The 24,687-nt window shown below is 44.7% G+C and overlaps 2 protein-coding genes across 23 annotated transcripts in view; one reads left to right on the forward strand and one right to left on the reverse strand.

Annotated features, from left to right (window-relative positions):
- APBB2 (amyloid beta precursor protein binding family B member 2) overlaps positions 1-16,525 on the reverse strand; it is a 159,773-nt gene extending 143,248 nt beyond the window's left edge. For 9 of the 22 annotated variants that reach the window (XM_072336657.1, XM_072336669.1, XM_072336663.1 and 6 more), the window contains exon 1: positions 3,731-3,870. The gene's annotated coding sequence lies outside the window, so the exon portion shown is untranslated. Of the gene's footprint in view, positions 1-3,336; positions 3,453-3,730; positions 3,871-16,351 lie in introns of those variants that run through there. The other 13 variants (XM_072336658.1, XM_072336648.1, XM_072336659.1 and 10 more) reach the window with 7 other exon arrangements.
- On the forward strand, positions 16,141-20,726 carry UCHL1 (ubiquitin C-terminal hydrolase L1). The gene is made up of 9 exons (XM_072336676.1): positions 16,141-16,289; positions 16,377-16,388; positions 16,566-16,694; positions 17,585-17,735; positions 18,972-19,057; positions 19,132-19,179; positions 19,561-19,630; positions 19,966-20,024; positions 20,310-20,726. Exons 1-9 carry the CDS (start codon positions 16,257-16,259, stop codon positions 20,394-20,396), a joined length of 675 nt encoding a protein of 224 aa, XP_072192777.1. The 5' UTR covers positions 16,141-16,256; the 3' UTR covers positions 20,397-20,726.
- The last annotated feature ends 3,961 nt before the right edge of the window (positions 20,727-24,687 follow it).

Here is a 24,687-nt window from a genome sequence, read left to right on the forward strand (position 1 = left end):
AACCCTGCTTCTTAAAGCTCTGAAAACAGCAATGTTCTGCTCATATCCATAACAAGACAAGGACAGAATAACAGGCCCAGCAGTGCTGGGATGCTTGCCTATGAAGTATAGAGCCCATCAGCCCATGGAGCAGCTCAGAGGGGCAACAGAAGGCCAGCAAGAAGATCTTTGCTTTTGGTGGGGTGACACACAGGAAGGTTATACAGCAAAAAGCAACTTTATGCTCAGGAAGAGGGTTTGGAGGAGCCAGAAGAACTGTATCATTATACACTAGATGCACGTCCCCCAGGGTCTCCTGCCTCCCATTAAAGGGACACAAGTCAGAGGAGCACATCATAAAAGCACCCATCTTCATTCCTCCTCAATGAATTTTCTCATGTTTGATTTCAGCGGGCCACAAATTAGCCAAACGTATAAGTCACCCTGAAAGAGCTTTTCTCTGCAATGGCACGAGGCCACTTTCTGTCAGAGCAGACAGGAAGGGAAGGAGAGCATGCAGAAGCACTTGGAGGCATCTCAGAGGTGCTGCTCAGGGGTGAGACCAGCTGAGAGTCCTGTGGCAGCATCACATCCTGTGTGACCACTGCACTGGACTAACCCCTGGTTAGGTTCACTGCAGCTGCTCTTTCATTTTTATATGTTACATCTGTCACGTAGTTATGAGAGCCATAAGACCTAGTGCAGAGCATCTGCAGCTGGTTGCATTTTGCATTGCACGCACAATATTTTTAGAATGGTCTACAGGCTTCTGTTGCATCCACAACTCAAGATAACTCTCAGCTGTTCTGCCAAACAGCAAATGAAACAGCTCCCGTGCACAATGACATACACTACACCTATCCTCAAAGTTACTTCACCCCAGTCCTCCAGCCACAGCACAGCTCAGAGCACTGCTCTCAGTTCGCACCACCTGGATCTGCTACTCCTTTCAATTGCTGTTTCTGAGAACCTACCAATTACTTTCAACTAATAAAAATGTTTTCTGAAGTTTATTTTTTAACCTGAAGGATAAGCTCAAACAGGTCACACGCAGACTAAATAACTGTCCCTTTTTGCACAGTTTTGATGTTAAAAAAAAGAAAGTTTTGACTTGATGAGACACTGCTCTAAGTCAACACACAGCATTTTGAAGGGAAAAAAAAGCCTAAACTCGCAAAAATATTTCAGAAAGCATCCACTAAGCAAACTGCAATGCTTTCTAAGCAGTGATACAATCCGTAAAGCAAAGCATTTTATTTTAATGGCATCTCTGAATGTCAGATATTTAAAATAAGAAACACTGGCACAGAAAATCTATATCCAGTTAGCACAGGCGTACAGAAAAAGGTTTCCTGAGTCACCAAGTCTCTCTTTTAATACCACAGCCAAGCACATGACAAACTTCCTGGATACATCTTTAAGAGGCAGTCAGGGGTCCTACTTCCATTCCTCCCATCTGAAGGTCATTCCAGAACCTCACTCCATTTAGGGAAGAAACTGTTTCAATTCCTGCTTAGGTTTATTCATGCCAGTTTACATCCATTTGCTCCCATGCCAACATTGTTCTTTAGTTTAAATAGCTCCTCTCCTCTTCTAGTGTTTATATCCCTGCTGTATTTGCAGATTGGAAGCATATCCCCGCTCAGGCCTCATTTGCTCAGTGAGAAGGGCCTGGCTTTTCTCACCTCCTCTGGTAACACTGCTGCTGCTTCTCCCTAGTCACCCTCTGCACCTGTCCCACCTGAAGCACCCAGCATCCCCCAAGAGCTCCCACCCATCCCACCAGTCCTTCACCACCACATTCACCTGCCCACAGCAGTAGGATGGCAGCAGTGCGGACAGTGAGGAGCTAACGCACCCAGCAAGTCTTCTGCTATGCTGATCCCAGCTGCTAAGTTCCACTCACAGCAGTGCAGACAAAGGCAACACTCTCGTCTTTGCCCACAGGAGATGTATATACGAGGCGGTACAAATGCAGCATGCAGCACTGTGTGTTTTCAGCACGGATTCCAAGTGTAACTGCACATCCTGACTTAGAGCTTCTGAACAGTATGGATCCTTTATGTGGCGGAGATGTCATCCACTGATTACTCACAATCACCTACCAGCTAATAGGATTTGTTTCAGTCTCTGGTAAGAAATCCTTACAGCAGGCAAGCCCTAGTACTAAAATCCCTCCTAACCAGCCCCCAAAATCATAAGTCCCTGCAGCTCCAATGCTGCAGCAGTACTCTGCACCTTATTAAGCATTTCCTAAGGAAAGCACTGCTCTCCTGATAAGAAAGCACAACAGAATCCACACAGGACCCAATAAAAACGAACATTTTGGGTCACTAACAAGAAAAAGAAGTAACCCAAGTTTCCACAGTATGCATCCCTGCATTCCTCCTGAAGGGTCTTCTCCAAACCCTCAATTCTCTTAAACAGCAGAAAAACAATCACAGATCCCAGAAATACTCCATCAAACACTCACTGCTGCAAAGGAAAAACCAAAATACCCACACACTTAATGTGGCTGCTCTACTCAAGGAAGTTACTCAGCCAAGATTTTGTCACAAGGTCATTATAGGAGGATGTCTCTCCCTTTAAGTGCCAAAACATCCGCACACATTTCAACTAAACTTTATCAAGGCTGGCAGAAAATAGTTTCCGACACAAGACAGTCAATTCATTTGGGCTTTTCGAAAGTGCTAGAGCATGAGATGGCAGAATGGTGCCATATGTCAGATCTAGGATGAACTGGAGATGCACATCAGCAAGTCAGAGGACACAGCAAGCCTGCAGTCAGCAGCCTGTATCTCTGCTCTGGGGTAACGCAGAGGGTCTCGCACAAAGCCCTGTAACTTGCTGCAGGTTCTGGTATCCCACACAACTTGCTGCAGACACCATTACTCTGCATAACCACCAGCAGCTTGCACAATGCTTACTAATAAACCTATGCTGCAAATGCAGTCTGGTTTTCATTTATTTCGCATTTAAAGCACAGAATCACAATCATTCTCCCTAACGAGCAGGAGCTTGGCCAAGAACCTAAAGCACAGTGAACAAGCAGGCAAAACAAGCAAGTACAAATGCAAACCATGACACTTGCCATTTTAGTTCATCTGCCTGAATTCTCTCTCAAGCTGCAATGGAAGCAGCTTCACTGTTATCATGAGACCGAAGCTAAGAAGTTCCGAGGGAATTACATCAGGTCCACATTGTGATCTGAGGACTGTTTCTTTACACACTCCCATTCCCAACCCTGCATACAAACCTCAAGTATTATTTAACAGAAGCCGAACTTGCAAAAAGCACAGTCTAACACTCAATAAATAACAATAACAACTACACAAGCTACTTCTGCAGGCACTTTACCCACTTTCCACGCCGTTTTAGCTCCCCGCACCCAACAGAACAAGATCCACCGCAGCTCCCAAGCTCTGCAGGAGGGAACGCCAGCACCGCGCTGCCGCCCGGGCTGCCAGCAGCGGCAGCTTGAACAGCAGCAGCTCCCGCTCCGCCCTCGCCCCGCCGGCAGAGAGCTGCGGACTGCAGCACACCGCCTGCGGGCAGGGATGCGGCCCCGCACGGGCAGCGGAGCTCGAACAGCGCCCGCCGGCCGGGCCCTTCCTTTGTGGGGCTCCGCCAGGCGGAGCGGAGCGGCGGCACCGCAGGCGGCCGCGTACCCACAGCCCCGCCGAGCCCGCGGGGCGCGCTGCGCTGCGCTGCGCTGCCCGGCCCTCCCAGCCCTGCCGCGGGGAGAACGCACCTGCCCACCGCTCCGCTCCCGGGGCGCCCGAAGCCCGCAGCGGGATGCAGGCAGCCTGCCGGAAACGCTTCCCAGCCTTACCCAGGAAACGATTCCGGCCGCCGGCCGCCGCCGCCCCTCCTCTCCCTCCTCCCTGGCCGCCGCCCAGCGCCGCGGGCCGCAGGGGACCGGGCGGGCGGGGCCGCCGCCGGAGGCGCCCGGGCTGGGGGCGGCGGCGCCATGTTGGGTGCTGGAGGCTCGCACCTGCTGGGGAACTCCTCGGGGCGCGCCCGGCCACGGAGGAGCGGAACGGGGTGTGATCCGAGCGCCGAGAATGGCCAAGAGAGCCAGTCCTGAACCGCCCGGCCGGAACACTCTTGCAGTGTAACAGGAGAGGGCTGTGAGTCCCTGCGCGCATCTTGAGATGCAGCAGTAGGATTCACAGCGACGCAGCGGGTAGCTAATAGTGGGGCTTAAATGAGTGCACTAATGGGAAACTCCTGTTTAAAACCGTAGCGATTATCTGGGGGGTCTGTCTGTCCTGTCGAGGTTTTGAGGTTACAAGGGAAGAAACTGCTCAGCGCTGAAGGAAAGATTTTAACGTGGAGTAGCAACCACCAGCAGCACGTCTTTCACTCCAACACCGTCTGATAATCTCATGAAGGCTGTGGAACAGCAGATACAGAACAGTCCATATCACAATACGGTGCTGTTATCAGAGTAACCAAACATGCACCAAGAGGTCAAAGAAAACCATTGCAATAGTGAAATGGCCAGTCTGATTTTCTCACAAATGAAAACACATTTGATGATCCTATTAGAGCGCCCGAGTCTGCTTCAAGACTTAGGGCAGCATTTCTGATGGTGAATCTATTTATCTAGAAGGGATGATGATTCTTCCCATGCAACCCAGAACATTCGCCATTTGCTTTCATGAGCTTATAACCGTGCTGCTTGTAACAGCAGAACTTTGAGGATATAAGTACAACTTAATGGACCATTAAGATGAATAGGAATATGGTATCTTTAATTAGAAATATTCATGTTTTTAGAAGACCGTGCTGACATCTATCAGCCTAAAGAACAAGGGGAAGAAAGCACTTATAAGCACTGCAGTGGTGAAAAAGAAAAAGCAATTAGATAAAGGTGCAATAGTTCAGAGCAAAGCGCTTGGAAATTATACTTCAGTAATTACTTAGAATTTAATAATTACTCCTAAAAGTATTCTTCTTGTTCATGGCAGTACTGACATTTATAGCAAATGTGGACGTGATTTAGTCTAGGCTTGCATAAAAATAACAGTACTTCTGTATGCTTAGAGTCATGTTTTAATTCATTCTTTCAGATCCTGAACACTGGTGAATATCCAAAGAAAACCTTCCAAATGATCTGCAATAGAAATGTATCACCGTGCTCAGTTCAGGAAGGACCCATGACGTTCTGAGACACCCAAAGGTGACTCATCAGATTCCGGTGCCTGCAAATCAGGGTGCTTTCCTCTTTGACAGAGCACATCATCCAGCAGGAGGGAGAGCTTTTATGCAGAGAGACTTTGAAGGCGTATTAGAGCCAAACTCTCCCTGGAATTTGCACTGCCTCTGTTCAAGAGGTGCATGACAACTACAGAGTTGCCTAAGATGATTACTGAACACCCAATTAATATGTTCTCCTGCGGCAGTGAGCAGACAGAACACTCATATATTCACATTCCTTTGATGAAAGTGCAAAAGCACTGCATTGTGGGTTTTGTTACATGGTTAAAATTATGATTACCATTTAGTTACGTGGTCCATGTAATGTGCTTTGGTTTGCATTGTAGTAAGCCGAATCATAAAAGTGAAGCATTGAGGAAACTAAATAACAAATTCTGTATACTATGTATTCCTAAATGGACAGCCGCTCATTAGACGCTCAGCAACAATTCCAGGTGAATATGCTGCCTGTTGAGACCCAGCCAGTCTCACCAAAAAGAGATCTCTCCTTTTAGAGCAATCTGATGTGTTAACTTTCCAAGTAGTTGTGGGAATTAATTAAGGAATTGATACAGAGCATTATTACCTCTGCACCTCTTCATCTCTGGAACAGGTTGCCCAAGGAGGTTGTGGATGCCCCATCTCTGGAGGCATTCAAGGCCATGCTGATGTGGCTCTGGGCAGCCTGCTCCGGTGGTTGACAACCCTGCACATAGCAGGGGGGTTGAAACATGATGATTCAACCCAGGCTGTTCTATGATTCTATGATCTTTGTGTTCCTTCACAAACACTTCCCCCAGTTCCTGGTTTAGCCCTTCCAGGCTCCTGGGACTGAGCCTCGAAAAAAGAGACAAAGAAAGGAAGCCTGAAAGAGAATGCCTGTAGCTGTGGGGATTCATTAAGGAATTGATATAGATCAGTTATTATCTCCACACCAATGACAACCATTTAGTGAAACAACATTGGTAAACATAACAGAAAGTAAAGAGGCCTTTCTGTATTATCGGTTCCTAACAAAATATTTTCATCTTCATCTTGCTGTTTCTGTGTCTGATCCACAACTGCAGATTTATTTTGGTCTTAGTCCATCCAACTTTGCAGTAAGGACTGACTGGCCATACGAGTTTCCCCTGGCAAATAGCTGTGTGCAACCGCCCTCCCTCTGTACAGCACAGATTTACAGGCCTACGCTGAGATTGACTGTGTCTCGAAGTGCTCCCTCAGGAGAAGCTAATAGTTTCTTCCCATCTTCTTTTATATACCAGCTTTTTTACTTAAGGGTTATTCCTCGTAGGGGATAGTCAAAAGTATGCGGTGATCCTGCCTTTTCTCCCTGCTGATTAGAGTAGAAGGGTGAACACGGAATAAGCAAGACTACCATCTAGCGGTGCAACTGCGGTTTAGTCTTTCAGAGGAATATAGACAATCAAATAACCTTTTGCTGAATATTTTACTCCTAAACCCAAGCCTAACATGGAAATTAATGAGGAAAATTCAGCTACAGCAGGACAGTGATTTTATTTGGAACTGATTCAGTTAACATTTTCACGTGGCTCATAGTTACATCAAGTATCCCCCTTAAAATATGAAATCACAGTATCACACACAGTATCACAGTATCGTGCGAGTTGGAAGGGACCTTAGAGATCATCGAGTCCAACTCCACAAATAATGAACAACACTACACACATGCAGTTAGAAGATTCAAGTATTGGACTTGAATTACATTTTTTCCATTGCAGTCTTGAATATGCACCTTTTTTTTTTAGAGAGGACAGAGGGAAACCCAGGCACGGTGTGTGAAATCATGTATTTTTCTTGTTATTTGGAGTTCTTGACCCATTTGTATAGGGGCACTGGCACAGGTTGCTCAGAGAGGCTGTGGAATCTCCTCCTTGACAATCCCAAAGCCGCCTGGACATGGGCTTGCGCACCCTGCTCTGGCTGTTGCTACTTGAGCTGCACAGTTGGACCGAATGACCTCCAGAGGTCTCTGCCAACCTCAGTCAATGCTGTGATTCTTTATGATGAGTGCTCTTTGGGCAAGCATATAGTGAAGGACTAGTTCTGCCCTGGAGAAAGTTCTCTCTGTGTAGGGTTCTTCCCCATGTCACTTAGAGAGAAGCAATGACAGCCAGACATCAGAAATTCAGGTAAGTTTACTCCAATAGTGAAATAAAGCTGGAAACTGATCATTTTTTTTAAATCATTCCAAGTAAGTTCCAGAGAAAGGTGAGAAGGACAACTTCTCTCCAACATATGAAATAGAGAACTGCAGGTCTTTCAACACATCAAGCGATCATTGCAGGAAAACTATCCATTTTAGACTTTTAGTTTCCAGCTAGAGAAGCCAAGCAAGGAAAAACTGTAAGAAAAGATGCAGAGTTATTATATCCTACAGCAGCTGCTTAGGCACTGGGATAGAAGATGGTTCTTTCAGAGCTGACATTTAAGCAAGCTTTACTGTTTTATGTGGCTCTGGCACACAAAAATACTCTGAAGTGTTAAGAGAGAAACTATAGGTAGTCAGACAGTAGCTCATACTTGCAAAGCTAAAATGGAGCTCAATCTTTTTTTTTGCCTCAGGCATTTAAAGTGAATGTAGGAAATAAACTTCTGCTTTTTGATGGCCACCAAAACATACAATCTCTGATATTTTTCTACATCCTTAAGGTGGGAATATGAAAAAGAGATTTGGGAATATCACTAACATATACTAAATAAATGGTGTAGAAAGTTGGAATGCTAAGCTTACTAACAGCAGAGCATTGTCTCTGAAACAAGAGAGACAAAAGTCCAGTGTTTAATGGTCTAAATATAGCCAGAAAAGCCCACACTTTAAATGCACTCAATGGGAATTTTGCCCTATGTGTATAAACATACACCGGAAAGAGTGGCATCTTTTGCATTTGTATTTACAGCTCCAGAATGTGATGCAGCTCCACTGTGGTTTTGATCCATATGTAGATCTTCTCACCATCTAAATATTTTTCTCCACTGACACATATGAATTTATTTTGGCACGCACATTCACAAACGAAACAACTCCACTAAAACAGGTGAGACTTGAAGGTCCAGTGATGATGTTCTTCATAAATAAATGTGGTCTGGTTCAACATTTCAAAACAGCGCTTGTTAAACTGATCTTTTTCCATCAGTGACAATCACTGTCTAAATATTTCTCTGCCCTCCTCCTTGAAGAATATGGAAAAAAATCCTGGAACAGAGAGGAGGAAAACCTCCATTTGCTTCCCTCTGCTGATGCTCTGGGGGGCTTCGCAACCAGCCTTGGAGATGCAGACGGATCTGCATAGTGCTTCTCTGCAAGCAGCTTAGGGCAAAGACCAGCTCAGAAGGGGCAATTGGGCTTCTTACACTGTGCATTTACTATAACTGCTTGGAGATGAGCCAGGGCTAATAACCTTCCTCCAGCGGCATGCACTGGAGAGTCAGAGCAGTTGGGCTCCAGAGCTTCTGTTTCCCTCAGCCAGTAAAAGCACGAAGTACAGCACAACTGCTTTTCATTACCATGCACTGGGTGGTCACCATATGTAAAACAATTTGTGACAGAATTAAAGCTGAATTGAATAGCTGTGTTCTGCCAGATGTACTTCTGGAAAGTGGTTATTAATGTGGGACTAAGTCACTTGTTCTTACATGTTTTGAAATTAAAGCCTTCTCATAATAAGCACAAGTGAATAGCTACTCTTAATTTGAAGTTAACACAGGAGTTGGTTCTGTTTAATGCTTCTACATACTACTATGGAGTGGAGAAGCAACAGCAACACAGATCTGGGCCTGTGAGGCTCTGCATCTGCTGCAGTCACACTAAGAAAATGCCAGAGCTTTGCTACTGAGTCATTCCCACGGCACCAGCACCCAGAGCTGCACACTGAATATACATATATATTTATGTGGCTAGAAACTCTAAGGAGTGCATAGGCCTTAGGATTGATGAAGAGGACTGCTTAGATGCAGAAAATGCATTCATTTCAGGGTGCTTCTCTAATTAAAAACAAAATCCCTACGCTTATCAAGAGTACGCACACAGGGAGAAAATCCTTAATGTGGTATGCATGTCCTAGTTGTTGCACAGAACTTTAGGGTAACTTGTACTGCCTGAGCTGTTATCAAAATAGATCTTTCAGGAGAACATGTTGAGCTGAGCGTACCTTGTTTCAGAATTTATATGAATTCATTTGGTATGGGTAAATATATACATCAAAACCAGAGGGGAAATTTTCACCAAAAGACTGCTCCTAAGATACAGCAAGAGTACAGGACCGTGCCAGTTGTCTGGAACAAAGCAGGCATCTTTCAGCATTCTGTGACCAAGTTAAGCTAAACAGCTTTGTTGTTCATTGAATTCCATTGTCAGCTACTTTAACATTCTGCTAAATGTAAATATTTGTGTAAATATGTATGTTTGTATAGAAAGATACAATGAAGTACTGCCTTTTTTATCTCAGTTAATCCCATCACTACCTCCTTTTCCCTCCATACCTTTCCACTCACAAAAAAATCTGATCTTCAGGGCACAGGACAAGATGGTTTGTGTTGCTTAACTGGAAGTGTGATAATATTTCACAATAAAACTCTTTCACAAGAGAGGTCTTGCCTATGGGTTTCTCTGTTGTAAAGCAAGCAGTTAGCTCCTTCATTGCAGCAGACACACTCGCTTCTGTTATTTTCTTCTGGCAGAGCCCTACCTCCAACTTCATCCAACAGCAAGCATGCCAATTTCTTCATTTGCTCTTCACATTTCCCTGAGAAACACAGCAGCCAAGCTGGACTGTAGGGAAACCACAGATGATAACAAGCATGGTCCAGAAGTTAGGTTCCTCCTCAGTAGCTCCCTAAGGCATGCATTCTTTTCTTTCCCTGTAAAGGCTTTATTCTTGAGAATGGAAACTGCTGATGTAAAGAGGCATTTGGCAGGTTACCCGTGCCTTTCCCTCAGCACCACATGCAATTATAGCTGAGAAGGTGCATCTCTACGCCTTAATGTACTAATGTGTCACTGTCTTAATACTCTTTTCACTGATTGAAAATATTCCTCAGCTCTCTCATTTTCTTACATCTCATTGGACATAAGAGTGGATAGCACTCAAGAACTGATTTGGAGCTGATTGTATGGTGCCACAATATAAGATGGACTTAAAACTATTAGAGAGCACCTAAAGAAGGGCTACAAAGATGGTGCAGGCTCTAGAAGGGATGATGCATGAGGAGCACCTGAGGTCCCTTGGTTTGCTCAGCCCAGAACAGAGGAGGCTGAGGGAAGGCCTTGTTGTGGCCTACAGCTCCTCATGAGGGGAGTGGAGGGGCAGCGCTGAGCTCTGCTCCCTGGTGACAGCAACAGAACCTGAGGTAACAGCATGGAGGATGGTCAGGATGGAGGATGACCATCAGGGGATGGTCGGGTTGGTGTTAGGAAAATGTTCTTCACCACAGGGCAGTGGGCATGGAACAGGCTCCACAGGGCAGTGGTGCCAAGGAGAGTTTGGACAGCGCTTTCAGACCTAGGGTTTGAATTTTGGGTAGTCCTGTGCAGAGGCAGGAATTGGACTTGATGATCCCCCTGAGCCTCTTCAAACTTGGGATATTCTGTGATTCTACTGTTTTTATTTTGTTTCAAGAGCATCTCAGTCTCTCTAAGGTAACCTCCTTTAGCAGTCCAAAGGAGAGGCTGTGGATGCCTTCTGTGTGCTCTGTATAGGTGAAGAGTATTCAAAGCAAGTCTAAGGATAGAGCTTGCTAATTGAGTTGTGACTGAAACAATTGAAGATCACAAGGGAGAAGCAGAGTGGGATGGCCTGGCACAACAAAGCCCTCAGCAAGAGACCCAGTTTTGTCCAAGAACATGCAGTGCACAGGTTGAGGGCTGCTATTCACATCTCCTTCAAGAAGCAGCTTAATTCACATGGCTCATCTTGTTTTCTCTTGTGCTTGTTAATCTGAGGAAAGCATTGACTGGATGAAAATGTAAGTAGCTATGTATGTGGTTATCACAGCTATCATCCAGCCATTACATCAGAACAAGAATTCATTATAAGCCATTATGTGTATTACACTAAAACACTACATAAAATGAGGTCATCTTATTATTTAAGATGCATATTTTACATCTCTAGGTAAAGAGTCCTACTCCCAAGAATATATACGTTAACAAAGACTGGGAAGGATTTTTCTCCTCTACAGACTGGAAAGATGGATTGTTCTTGTCTATTGAAGAAAGAGGTGGCTTGCTAGCATCACCCAAAGAAAGCGTGTAATAAAAGTGAGAGACATGCTGATTATCCAGGTGTCTTCCTCATCCATCGAAAGCCTAGATAGCTTCATAACAAACAAAAACAGATAGTATATTATTTGCTTGGAAACTAAGACACCCTTATCAACAGTTATTATCCCTCCCGCTTTTCTTTGTGGAAAGAGAAAAGGGTCACCCCTTGTTTGTCCTCCTTCTATCATGACATGAAGTATGCTATTGCTGTGTCTCTGACAGACACCATCGCCATATGGCAGACACAGTTTTGCAGTGATACAAGGCAAAAAATCATAAGCATCCTGCCAGAAAAATCTGAATTCAGGAAAACCACAGCCACATTCCTCAGAACTGAGCTGCTCAAGGCAGGCCTTTAAAGTTAGATTTTAGCACTCCAGGGAATATTTCCACCTACAGATTTCCAGATAAACCATTGCACTGTGTAGAGGTTCTTTTTTTTTTTTTTCTTTGTTTTTCACATGCTGGAGAACTTGGCTGTAGTTCATAGCAATTGCAGGGTCATTGCTGGCACTCAATAGGCACAAAGGTAGCCCTTGGCAGAGCAACCCATCACCCTGACTCTTTTATGTGCATAGCTTCATTGTTACCCCACTCCCTCATCACATGTTAGACCCAGAGTTCATATGTTTCAGCAGCTCAGCTCTGATGTCCTTTGAATTTCCTTCTCTTCCCAGTCTTACTCCTGATTGCCATTTGACACCTGGAGACCTTTTAGCCCACAGCTCCTGTCCCACCAACATGGAAAGAAGCTACTGATAGTCTGGTGACAAATTGGACATGCATTACCCCACAGTGCTGTGCTGCAGTCACTGAGACTCCTCACAGAGGTATTTAAATGAACCTGGCTGCAATTCAGAAATACATGCACAAATTCCTGGTCCTGCACAAAGCTATTCAGGGACCCAGCCCCTTTATAATAACAGTCATTTATGCTTGTCCTCTTGGTTCATCTGACCTTCTAGTGGCTGGGGAGCTAATACACATGAATTACTGCTGTGCTCCAAACAACTTACCAGAAGAAAAGGGAGGTATTATGAACTTATGCAGATGCCAGATGCTCACTATCTTTGTTGTGGGTTCAGATATGTTATCATGTTTTATGTTTGGGACCTTAAGACATAGTGTACTGGGTCTGGCTGGGATGGAGTTAGTTTTCTCCACTGCAGCTGTGTTATGGATCTGTGACCAAAACAGTGCTGATAACACAAGGATGCTCTAGCTATTGCTGAGCAGTGCTTGCAGAGAATGTCAAGGCCTTCTCTGCTTCCCCCTCTCCCCCACAGCAAGTATGCTGGGCATGAGGCTGTGTGGGGACACAGCCAGGACAGCTGATCCCAGCTGACAAAACAGATATCCCACACCATGTAACACCTCGCTCAGCAGTAAGAACTTGGTGCAGCAAATTCTTCCAGGAGACCATTGTTCAGGAACTGGCTGGCTATCAGTCAGGTGGTGGTGACAGCTTTCAGTATTACTTGATTTTCTGTCTCTTCTCTTTTAATGTTATTCTCCACCCCCTCACGCCCTTTTATTTATTAAGCTGTCTTTATCCCAACTCACAACCTTTCTCATTTTTGCCCTTTTGGTTCTCTTCTCTATTCCCATCCCAGTGTGGGGTAGTGAGCAAGCTGTGTGGGGCTCAGCTGCCTACTGGGGTTAATGCATCAGACATAGGATTTTCTCCAGCATCTGCTCTGGGAGAGAGGTTTCCTTCAGTAAACCCTAGTTTTCTATTTTTGAAAAGCTATATACATTATGTGGTGTAGCTGGAGCAGTGATACACAGAATGAATGTAACATACCCATTTGGTGGAACCAGTATGCAAATGTCGTTGTGGTCAATTCCCCTACATCCATCTCTCACAATGATGCAGACATTGACACGAGTAGATATCCTAACATAGAAGAAAATAGTGGTATAAAATAAAGACTGCTTTATTAGCTTTCCAGTCACCCACTGCATACTAGTTGCTAAGTGATAGGAACTTGTCTTGTTTCACAGCCACATGGCTACCAGTCTAACAGCTCATCTTGCTTTCAAGCAAGTTATACATGTGTAGTCCTTGTGAACCACAACTTGCTTCAGCAGGCTTACAGCAGCCCTGTTTGCTATTTGTAAAGTCCAAAACAGAAACCACACCTGTCCTTGTTGTATGTCATAATGCACACTCAATCAGACACTATCAGAACATTAACTGCAAGGATTCTCTCCTCTCCAGGCAGTTAAGGTTGGATTGCTATATTTAAAAGCCACTGCCCATACTGCACACATCTACACCTGAGCTGGGTCCCTCAGGCTCCTTTTATAATCAGGGAATAGAAACTGCTGTTTATAGATCACAGTTTGGCACTGCCCAAAGCTAATATCCCTGTTTGGTTTATAAATATTTCCAGTCAATTCTTCTGGTGAGTTGATTCTATTGTAACAACGGGGATGTACTGGGTTAAATTTGCCATTTACATCTACTTGCACTGAAGAAAGATGGTATGGAAACTTCCTGTTTGCAAGGAAGTAGGTACTGGATACTGTTAGGTAATGGACATGACACAGCACTCATTTTTACATCACTTCCCAGAGGCAGACATCTTTATGCAACTGCAGCAGAATCTGCCAGTTATATTTACTGCTTACTTTAAAGTAATGTATTGATAGATTCTGCAGATTATCCTTTAGAAATGGTCGCTCCTGTTAACAGCCCCTGTGTGCTGCTGGTGACACTCAGAGACTGCAACAACGCCCACCCTGTTGTCTGCAGCCTCAACAGCCCAGATACAGGGGTCATCCCAGGGATGCCTGTAACCCCAGCATCCAAGCATCCACCATCCAAGTAATAGTAATTACTCTGAGACAAAGTGAAGTTATACCAACCATTTGCCATTAAGTAAGCCAGAAATGAGATTTTCCTTGTCATTTTCAGACTTCCTTTTTCCAGGCTGCAAGACCTGTGCTTTGCCATCCGCTTGGAGAAGCTGCATGCAGTCCCTCCTACACATGTATTAGCAATCGTTAGCATCATAGATGTTAATTCAAGTTGCTTTGCTATACTTGCATCTTCCAGCACATGCAGGGTTGATCACAAAAAGCACGTTGGACCACCTTGAGCTTGCACAAATATCAGTGCTTTCAGCCAAACCCAAACAGAGAAAAAGCAGAAATAAAGGATGCTGCCATTTACTGTGACCCCCTCCCTCAAATTCCTTAGCTTTGCACAGTGTATATTGTCCTTCCCTCTACTGTGATGGAAGGAATCGCAGTGTTAAGAGATGCTTCAGTTTGATGAGCTCTCAGGATGCCCTTAGACTGACCTTCTGCTCCAAGCAGGGAGATCAGACCTAGCAAGATCAGACAAGATTGCCTGAGACTTTCTCATGTCTGGCAACATCCCAGTTTTGCACAAAAAATACCCAGACCTTTCTATCCTGCTTGTTCTTTCTCAAGTCTTGCTACAGGTGCACCCAATGTGACACAGCATCTTGGACCAGCTGCAGTCACACATCAAAGATTAACCTGTAAAATTACTTCCCTAGGAGTTCACTGTGAACAGAATGAAGTTGAAGAATAATCTCCATTCAAACACATGAGTGCAACACACTGATTGGAATGATACCCAGAAAAAAGGGGACAGACTCTTTGTCAGAGTCTGTTGTGACAGAAGAAGGGGAAATGGTTTCAAACCAAATGAGGGGAGATTTAGATTGGATATAAGGAAAAAGCTTTTTACAATAAGGGTGGTGAGGTACTTGCACAGGTGAGGTGGTGCATGCCCTGTCCCTGGAGACATTCAAGGTCAGGCTGGATGGAACTCTGAGCAACCTGACCAGGCTGTAGGCGTTCCTGTTCATTGCAGAGGAGCTGGACTAGATGATGACCTTTAGAGGTCCCTTCCAATTGAAGCAATTCTATGATGGTAACAGTGAGGCATCCCTAGTTCACTGACAAGGCTCTCTCTGGCTCTTTAGCAGAAACAGGGCAGTTGTTTGTGTTCCTCAAATGAGATTCCCAGTATCTTGCATAGGATGGCTTTGTTTCCTTGTTCATAGACATTCTCGGCCAAAGACATGGAATGCAGAAACCCTCAGGTCACAAACAAGAAATGAGAAGCCCTGCATGTTATTAACTGCAGCGGACTGTTCTTGACGAACAGATTCAGACTGCAGGGATGCAATCAGCACGCAGATGACAGCAGCTTTATCATCCTATTGTAATTTTAACCACTATCTAACACCTGTGTTGAATACTGACACTGCTATACACACTGCACACGACACACACGCAGCAGGGCCTGAATTTCCAGGCGTCCCAATGCAGACAAACACCTTCCTGACAACCACTGCTCTGGCACATGAGCAAGGCAGCATTTTCGGGGCAGCCATAGGATGAGGCCTGGCCGCTGCCCTGAGGAACGCCGGCCCCTCATCCAAGGCAGCCCTTAAGGCAGCACTGTGGGCCGCACACCACCGCCACACGCAGACAGGTCTGGGGACCCCAATACCCCAGTACTAGCGTGCTACCCGGTGGTGGTCCGCGGGACATGGCCCGACACCCCCGGGACGGCGGGGGAAAGCCCCCCCGCTTCTAGCACTTTCCCCGCACCGACGGGCCGGGGTCCTCCCTGCGCTGCTCCGCCCTCTCCCCCCGCGGCGGCGCGGAGTGGGCCGGCCTGCCTCTATATATCAGCCGGTGGGCGGCTCCGCCCTGCAGCGTCGACAGTAGCGAGGAGCGGCGAGCAGGTGGTGCCGTGCTGAGGAATAGTGCCGGAGCAGCGCGCAGGCAGCGTCCCTCCTGAGCCATGGCGTGGCAGCCCATGGAGATCAACCCCGAGGTGCGCGGGGGCTGGGCGCGGGGGGCCGGGATGGGCGGGCTGCGCTGACTGCGCTTACTCACCTCTGTCCCCTTCATTGTCTTCCAGATGCTGAACAAAGTGAGTCCCCGCCTCGGCCCGGCCGTTCCTTCTCCCTCCGCCCTCTACGCTCCCGGACGGCGGTAGCCGCACCTGCGGGGCTGCGCGGGGTCTCGCCCCCGGGCGGGCGGCGATGGCGGCGCCGCTTTGTGCTGTGTCACGGGGGCGCGGCCCCAACGCTCTCGCTGTGCTCCGCAGGTGCTGTCCCGCCTCGGGGTGAGCCCCGGCTGGCGCTTTGTGGACGTGCTGGGCTTCGAGGAGGAGGCGTTGGGCTCCGTGCCCAGCCCGGCCTGCGCCCTGCTGCTGCTCTTCCCCCTCACCGAGCAGGTAGGCGCCCCGCGCCCAGCTGGTGGGCGGCCGTGTCCGGCCCGCTGCCCCGGGCTGCATCTGCTCTGAGCCAATGCCCACAGTGATCTGCCGGCATCAGCTGGCTGCGGTGGGTGTGGCCCTGCCGGGCTGCAGTGGGGTGATGTGGTGCCTGGCCATGGCCTCCAGTCAGCTCCAACGGGAGAAAAATAAGGAAAAAAACCAAACAACAAGGGCTCTTATTTTAACGTGCCTCCTGTGCTTTTCTCTGTGTACCAGACTAAAGGCGATGCTGTTGGCAGTCTTGAGTGTGAGGAGTGGTGATTCTGCATCTTGCTGAATCACTCACTGGGTCCAGGGAGGCATGAGCTACAGCTGCGTGGTAATGCCTGCAGCGCAACATGCTGAAGAACTATGAGGAGGTGCACTCGAAGATGAACTGTGCTTAACAAATGCTTGGAAAGGAGGGTTATAACCTTTTATGTTGATCTACGTGCTGTTCCAATGGGCATGGATTAATGAAGGGAAGTAGTGTAAAGGTACAAAAGCAAGCTATTGTATAGATATGCTGAGTGGTCTCATCAAATAGGTAAAACAATTGAGAGAAGAGATAAAGAGCCTATCCATTATGACTTCCCCTTAAGCTATTTCCAGCGTACAACACAGGTGGAGAAATGAAGAACAATGCTTTAGGATGTGATGAAGTCATGTAGGTAGTCCATTAAGGCTTGGCCTGCATCCAGGATAGACAGATAATGCTTTACTGGACCTGTGCCATGAAGATGACTTTATGGGTAAGTTCTTCCATCTAGTCCCGCTATTGGCTCTCCTGTATGCCTGTCTGTATGGTGATATGCACAATAAAAAGATAATGCTATAGTGAAAGACTGAAAACAATTCCCTGTTTACAGCATGAGAACTTTAGGAAACAACAGACTGAGAAAATAAAGGACCAAGAAATCAGTTCCAAGGTGTATTTCCTGAAGCAGACTGTCAGTAACTCCTGTGGGACAATCGGTCTGATACATGCCGTTGCTAATAACAAAGACAAAGTTAAACTTGGTGAGTATTAATATTCTAAAATACCTGAATTCCCAGCTTTTTGTTGTTGTTTTTGCAACAGTGGAAAGCTGAGTGGTTGTTCTATATAACTTTAGTTTCAAAGTGGGTCCTTCCTCTCTAGGAGATAATGTCACTTCAGCAGTTTGTACTTATTTTGGCTCCTATCCTGGTAGATAAGCATTGCAGGATGGGGAAGAGAACATACAGGACTGACCAGTGTATTTACAACTAGGAAACATTATGTATAGAAGCAACCATTGGCATTGATGTCAACTGAACAGAAAATTCTTAGTGCTAGTTATGTCTAGTGTAGATGGACTTGCTTGATACAGTCTATAAATCAGTTTTAAAGATGCCCATCTTTCTGTGAGGGAAGCCATATGGGGTGATAATAGTATGGAAGTGTATTTTCTGAAGTGGACAGTTCTGATTCTCCTGTGTAAAAAGACATAAAACTAGTCCAGGTAATTGGTGCCTGGAAGCTCCTGTTTCCTAGGAAACAGGATCACAAATTCTTGTTAAAGGTTTGTCATTAAGTCTGGGTAGTGTTTACTGTTCAGAACAGGGAGCTGCAAAGGAAAATGAATTGCTGCCATTGTCTTGAAAACTTGAACCCCTTGGGTGGTGTGCTATTTCTTATACAAAGTTAAAGATGTGTGGGAAGAAAGATACGACCACCGTTCCTTTACTCTGGAGAGACTTTTGTGAGCGTGCTCTTGAATGATACAGATGTTATAGTGTGTATTTCAGGTAAGAATAGGAACTCTTGTATGTCTTAGTGCTGTTCTTCTAATTCAAGCCATGAAAAGCCAAAGCAAGCTTAGCATGAGCGAGTGGCATGTATGTCTGTAGATTCTCAATTTCAGGAAGACAAATCAAGTGTCTTATAGCAACATGCATAGATGAAATTGTCCTGTAGCTAGTATCTTGCTTTAAGATATGACTTTGCTTCTGCCAGACCTGCGGGGAGAAATGGAAAAAGCCAACTTCTATTTGTAAGTCTGTTCCAAGATGAGTATTTGGAGTACCCTGAGGCACTTGAACTCTGGCTGTTTGTGCAGCTTGTCATCAATAGCTTCTGGTAAATTGATGTAGTTGCAGTATGCTTATACTGGAGATGGTTTCAGGTTGAAAGTAATTGTTCCTAGTTAACGCAGTGAGCATTGAGTGGTGTGGGCTGTTTGAATAGTAACTGTTTCTCTACCTGTGCTGAAGAAAATCTTTTCTCTTGCGCAGATGAGGGATCTGCCCTGAAGAAATTTCTTGATGAAACAGCTGATCTGTCCCCTGAAGAGAGAGCTAAGCGTTTTGCAAATAATAAGGTATGTGAAGTACATAAATAGCTGTCAGCATCATCACTTAAGGGGTGCATTAACTTTATCTGCTTTCTCTTAAGGCTATACAAGAAGTCCACAACTCTGTTGCACAAGAAGGACAGTGTCGGGTAAGATATGAATAAGTACAATCTTGGGGCAAGAGGATATTGAAGGTGCTAGAGCAGTGCTATTTCTTGTCTGTCAGGCAGCTGTCACAGCTCATGAGACAGGCTAAATAATAACTGATGGGTGAATGCAGGATTTGTTTATCAAATGTGTTGAAATGTGAGTTCAGACTGTGTCTAGGGAGCTGAATATTAGGGCTTTGGCACTTTAATGTATAGTAATGTATAGAAGCCTTGCAGAGGCTACTAAAGCTGAATCAGGTTATTAATGCTTTTGTGTTCTTCTAGACAACTCCTTTGTCTTGTAGTAACAAGTGGGGTTTTACTAAATATGGTAGTAGACTTTTCTTAGTCTAACTGATGTGTCTAATGGTTTGCCTTAAGGTTGAGGACAACAGTGTGAACTTCCACTTCATCCTGTTTGCTAATGTGGATGGACATCTGTATGAACTGGGTAAGCTCCTGAGCGCTCTGGAGTTAGGCAGGGTTTGCTTTGCACTGTATAGCAGTGTTGGTGGCTCTGGCTAGGAACTTGCTACTGCTGTAGCTCTGTAATGACATTGTCAAAGCCAATTACAGTTTTACTTATACTTTAACTGAAGGTGAGTTGCACTGAATGCCTATGTACTCTTGTAAGGTGTGTCATCTACTACAGAGCTGGGAATACTTTGTTCCTTGTATTGACAATTTATTCTATGTTCAGATTCTGTATACTGGTTTCTCACATCACCATATTGAATTCTGCTCATTCATACTCAGTTTTAGTGCTGATGGGCCTTTCTTTCACAGATGGGCGTTTGCCATTTCCTGTAAACCATGGCACAAGCTCAGATGACTTGCTATTGAAGGTAAAACTTCTCACTTGCTGTTTCCCTGGCTTCTAAAAGGATGGTGGGGCACTCTTAGTATGTAGTGGTTGTACCTACTTAATGTGCAAGCTGGTAACAAAGCAGTACTGTGCCACAGAGCTAGGTATCTGTTAAGCATATGTATTAACTGGTGTTATTAGATCACGTAACTTAGCCATGGGGACCCAGAGGAGAACTGAAGTGTCTTAGGGTCTCTGTGTTGTTTGTTTTTTGTTTTTTAAGTCAATGTGTTCCAGTCATCTAAAGAGCCTTTTTTCTTTTAAGGATTCTGCTAAGATCTGCAGGCAATTCACAGAACGTGAAAAAGGAGAAGTTCGTTTTTCTGCTGTGGCTTTCTGCAAGTCTGCCTGAGGCTCTGAAGGAAAGCAGTCTAATAGCACACCAGTAAATGCAGTCAAAACTCCAGTGCTTCAGTACTTGTTAAACACAGCTGTTCTGGTAATTTAAATTGTTTCCACCCTTTGCTATACACAGAAGCAACATCACTTGAGCTTACAATAAAGGATAAGCTCAAGTTTTAATGTGAACAGTTTGGACACATGATGTCTTTAGACTCTGTTTTTTCACATGTTGAGTAGAAAGTGCTTAACAGGGCTTGTTTAATCTGTGTCTATTAATGGAGCAGTTGGTTGATATTTCCTTGTCCTTAATGAGAATAAAACTTTCTGCTGGAAAACTAAATGGGAGTTCAGTGATCATTCCTCTTGTCCAAAAAGTTTCTTTTGGCATCCTATGAACCTTGTTCTGTAAAGGCTGCTTAAAGTTCTTTTCAGAGCAAGAAGTTAACTATTTGCCTAAGGTGAGCAGGTCAGCAAGGCTAATGTTGCTTTCCCTAGTGTCTTTGAAGGCCTCTGAGGCTAGAAATGCCTTTGTCTGGATAATGTGGGCTGGGCCTGCGCCACCCTTCTGTTGAAGCTTTTCATAATGTTCCAACTCTTCAGCTGTAGTTTCACGTTGTTCTTTATACTTGCTGCCTACTGGCAAGGTGGGATGAATGAACACTGGAATGACAACTTGAAACAATGTGGTTTTACAGGAAGGTTGTTTGTATTGTCAGCACTAGAAACAGCAGCGTCCATTCAACTGATGCCTTGCTTCCTCCTTTGGTAGGAGGCAGCACTAGAACAGTTTTTTCCTACCTGTTGGCAAAAAGTAATTTACTGTTTGATGCTGACAACCCAGGCAGCCTGTGTGTGGGTTCATTAACTTGTTACTGTGGTAAGGAGAGCATTGGAAGAGGTTACATTTTGTTTCCTCCAACATGACCAGAAAATTGGGGTGTGGAGAGGTTGGGAAGCCACAGTAATTCAATTTTGAGTTGTAGGAAGAAATACCCAGCTTGGATGAGTAACAAGAAAAGATTTAAGGTAAAACACACTCATAAGCCTTAACACTGACCCTCTTCAATGAAGACCTTTTTCTTAGATGTATCATCTGCAGCACCTTGCCCAAACTTCAGATAACCATAGGAAGGAATAAAGTGTCCTTCAACTGAGGCCTACAAAAGGCCTACAAACATACTGTTCTAGCTGGGATCTGTCAGTGCTGTAGATTTCTGTTCTGTTGTGCTTGGTAACTTCATATGTTCTGTAGTGGCTGCTACATGTGTTCCCTGCAAACTGTCACTGGCTTTCATGCTTTTTTGTAGAGTAGCTCAAAATATGAGCTTTGAGTAAAGCCGTGCTTAGTCTGAAAGTGTTTTGAGTTTGCTCATTGCTACTCCTAATGAAAGCATTATCAAGGTAAATTCAGGTCCTGAAGCTAAAAAGATCAGAGTACTTCAGTTCTAAACATCAGCTTCTTTCAGTTTTGGAAAGTTGAAAGCAAGGTAAGGTAAACTAAGGTAAACTGTTGCATGTTACTCTTCTTCAACGGAATGTTTCTCAAGTTGACAAAATACGGATGAAGGTCTTCCATTGTGTTTTTTCTACAATCTCCTGCACTAGCAGAGCCATCTCTCTGCCTTCCCTGTGGCTCAGGCTGCCTAGCAACAAGGTCTCCCAGAGAGGAAACTGCTTGTGGCAGGAGTGGGGGGGGGAGGACTGAAAGGAGTAGCAACCATCAGATGTAGTAGAAAGAGTAGAGTCCAGCCAGCTGTGTGCTATGCCTGTGGGATTGTGCTTTTATTCTGCAGGGGGTGTTGTTGTTTAAGCTGTTGCCTTGGGTAGCTGCTGCAACTGTGCCTGCAATACTGAAGCTATTTCAAAGTGCCTTTGAGTTCTGATTATATTTCTTATAGTGATTGCGTCAGCGTGTATTTGTTTTTTGATCTAGCAGTTGAACTAGTGAAGTCACTGTGGCATTTATCAAGCTTCTTTTCTCCAATCTGCTCAGGCTTTTGGATTTTCATGTCTACTGTGTGGGAGGCATCTGAATAATTTCTTTTTGGATAAGTAGGAAAAGGGTTGAGGAATTCACTGTTTTCTTTGTCACCCTTTGGCCCTAGGTACATTTTCAAAGGATGGAAGCTGTGACTGGCAATTGGTTGTTAATCTGTTCGTGTATATCAACAGCAAGATTGTTTTCATCCATTTAAAATTAACACAAGTGTCTGGCAAAACACTGAACTTTCCAATAAAGTGACCTGCTTCAAGGAAGGTATGTTACCATGGAGAGCCAAAGTTTCATGAGCTGTGATAGAGTTCTCTCTGGAGGTGAGGATCCAACAGGTTGTCATAGGTTACCCTAAAATCTACCGGCACCCATGACAGGGGTATAGACGACCTGCAGGGCTGCTATCCCAAAAGGAAAAGAAAACAGAGAAAGAGAAAATAAATACAGTGGCAACGATCTAAGGAGGCACACTATTTTACTAAATACTATATCGGAATACAGAATAACACAATATAATGCAATATAATTGGAATTAAGGCTAACGAATCAAGTAAATAAGAGAGAGTGAGTCCCGAAACCGAGAGGCCTACTGTAACTCTAGGCGAAACGGCTGGAACGCTTCCACACACTCCCCCATGGCTGGCAGGATGCAAGAGAACGAGTCCAGCACTGAAGTGAGATTATATAGTCCTGGTCATATGACTGACCGTGGTGTTCCCTGGGACATTCAGTCTTCTTTCTGTGAGCAGCAGATTTGTCAAAATTATCTATGCTTAACATGATGTTATGATGTGGAATACTGATAGCAAAATTACAAAATTGCAAAACCATGACAAGGTAAGGATCTGAAAGCTGAAAAGGTGGGAGCTTTTGCTGTATTAATAGCTCAGCTGTTCAAATTATGTTAATACGTTGAGAAGTCAACATGCACAGAAGTGTGTATGCACCACTTCAAATCCATCTAGAGTAAACTGTAAGTAGAGAAGGATGGTATTCAGTCATGTACTTTGAGTTTATAGGTACTCTATAAACTTCTTAAAGCATGTTTTCCAGCTAGCTCTACCTGCTTGTAGATGGCTTTTCAATTTTCATCTTTGGCCACTGTGTCACACTTCAGCAGAAGTAATTGGACCAAGGAGTGCAAACTTTTTGTAGACTTTTCTTTCAAGAAGCTATGGATCAGAAAACGTTCTTTTAATGAAAAGATGGTCTTCAATAATTTAAAGCTCTTGGCCACATCCTACTTCAAGTGGAGTTCCCTGTGCTCTACTTTTCCCTCAATTTTAATCCTGAATCTGTAATTCTGAATAGAATTGTTCTTAGTTTCCTGCACATCCTCCATGATTAAATTAGCTCTTTTTTCATCCAAAGCCTTAAATGTTTCACCTCAGAACTCTTGTTGTGACAGTTACCAAATCAGGCAGGCAGCTTGTGAAGCCTGACAGCATCTGTAAAAGAAATCAGTGACTGGTTCTTTTTGATCTTCCAGATACATGAGATTTTTACTGTGCAAATTATTTCATTTGAATCGGCAGGTTACTGTGGTTGTTCTGCAGCCTTCCAGAAGTGGGTTTTTAGCATAAACAGCCATCCTTGGAAATGTTTCAGAAATATTTAGGATCTTCAGGTAGGATTTCAGGTTTATCTGTCCAGACATGCACATTGCTAACTAAAAATTATATCCAGTGTTGTCTATGCTCAACCCGTCTCTTGACACTTCTCTGTTGGGAGCTGTACTTAGCTTGTTCTGCAGGTGGCAGTATTGGGAAACTTATGGCAGTAAGACCGATTCAGGAGATGCCAGTGGCAAAACTGATGCAGCCACTCATTTATTTGAAGGTGTGTGTAATGTGAAACATACTGTTACTTCCAGTTGGACCACTCACAAGCTAAAGCACCAATTTCATCAAATTCAAGTTTGATGTGACATCTGAAGCCTCTTATGCATTTCAATAGCCTTTGGCTTAGGTCTGTAATTTGTTTGCAGTTAATATAACGTGCACCACTTAATCCCCTGTATATTATATATTACTATTTCAATATTTATTTTCCTTACAGGAGTAAGGGAAGAGTGGGAGCAACTCCAGTAGCATCCAACTTTTGATACTCAGACTGATTTATAAATACTTAAGATAGAGAAATAACCTCAAAGGGGGAATCAGGAGTACTAGTATCTGCTGCCTTTTGATGCACAGGCACTGGGAAGTTCAAGTGGCTGACTGATCTCCTTAGCCTGTGTGCTGGAAGTAGGCAGAAAAACAGAGAGGCAATAAACCTCAATAAACCTTACTGTCACAGTTTCCCTCTT

This window comes from Excalfactoria chinensis, chromosome 4 (assembly GCF_039878825.1).
Source record: "Excalfactoria chinensis isolate bCotChi1 chromosome 4, bCotChi1.hap2, whole genome shotgun sequence".
NCBI classification, from domain to species: domain Eukaryota; kingdom Metazoa; phylum Chordata; class Aves; order Galliformes; family Phasianidae; genus Excalfactoria; species Excalfactoria chinensis.

Bases quoted from the DNA above. Each gene is read 5' to 3' on its own strand.
- UCHL1 (XM_072336676.1), top strand. From the start codon at position 16,257: ATGGCGTGGCAGCCCATGGAGATCAACCCCGAG. The intron at 19,058-19,131 runs GTATGTGAAGTA...CTTTCTCTTAAG, and splicing joins AGCGTTTTGCAAATAATAAG to GCTATACAAGAAGTCCACAA. The intron at 20,025-20,309 runs GTAAAACTTCTC...TTTTCTTTTAAG, and splicing joins CAGATGACTTGCTATTGAAG to GATTCTGCTAAGATCTGCAG.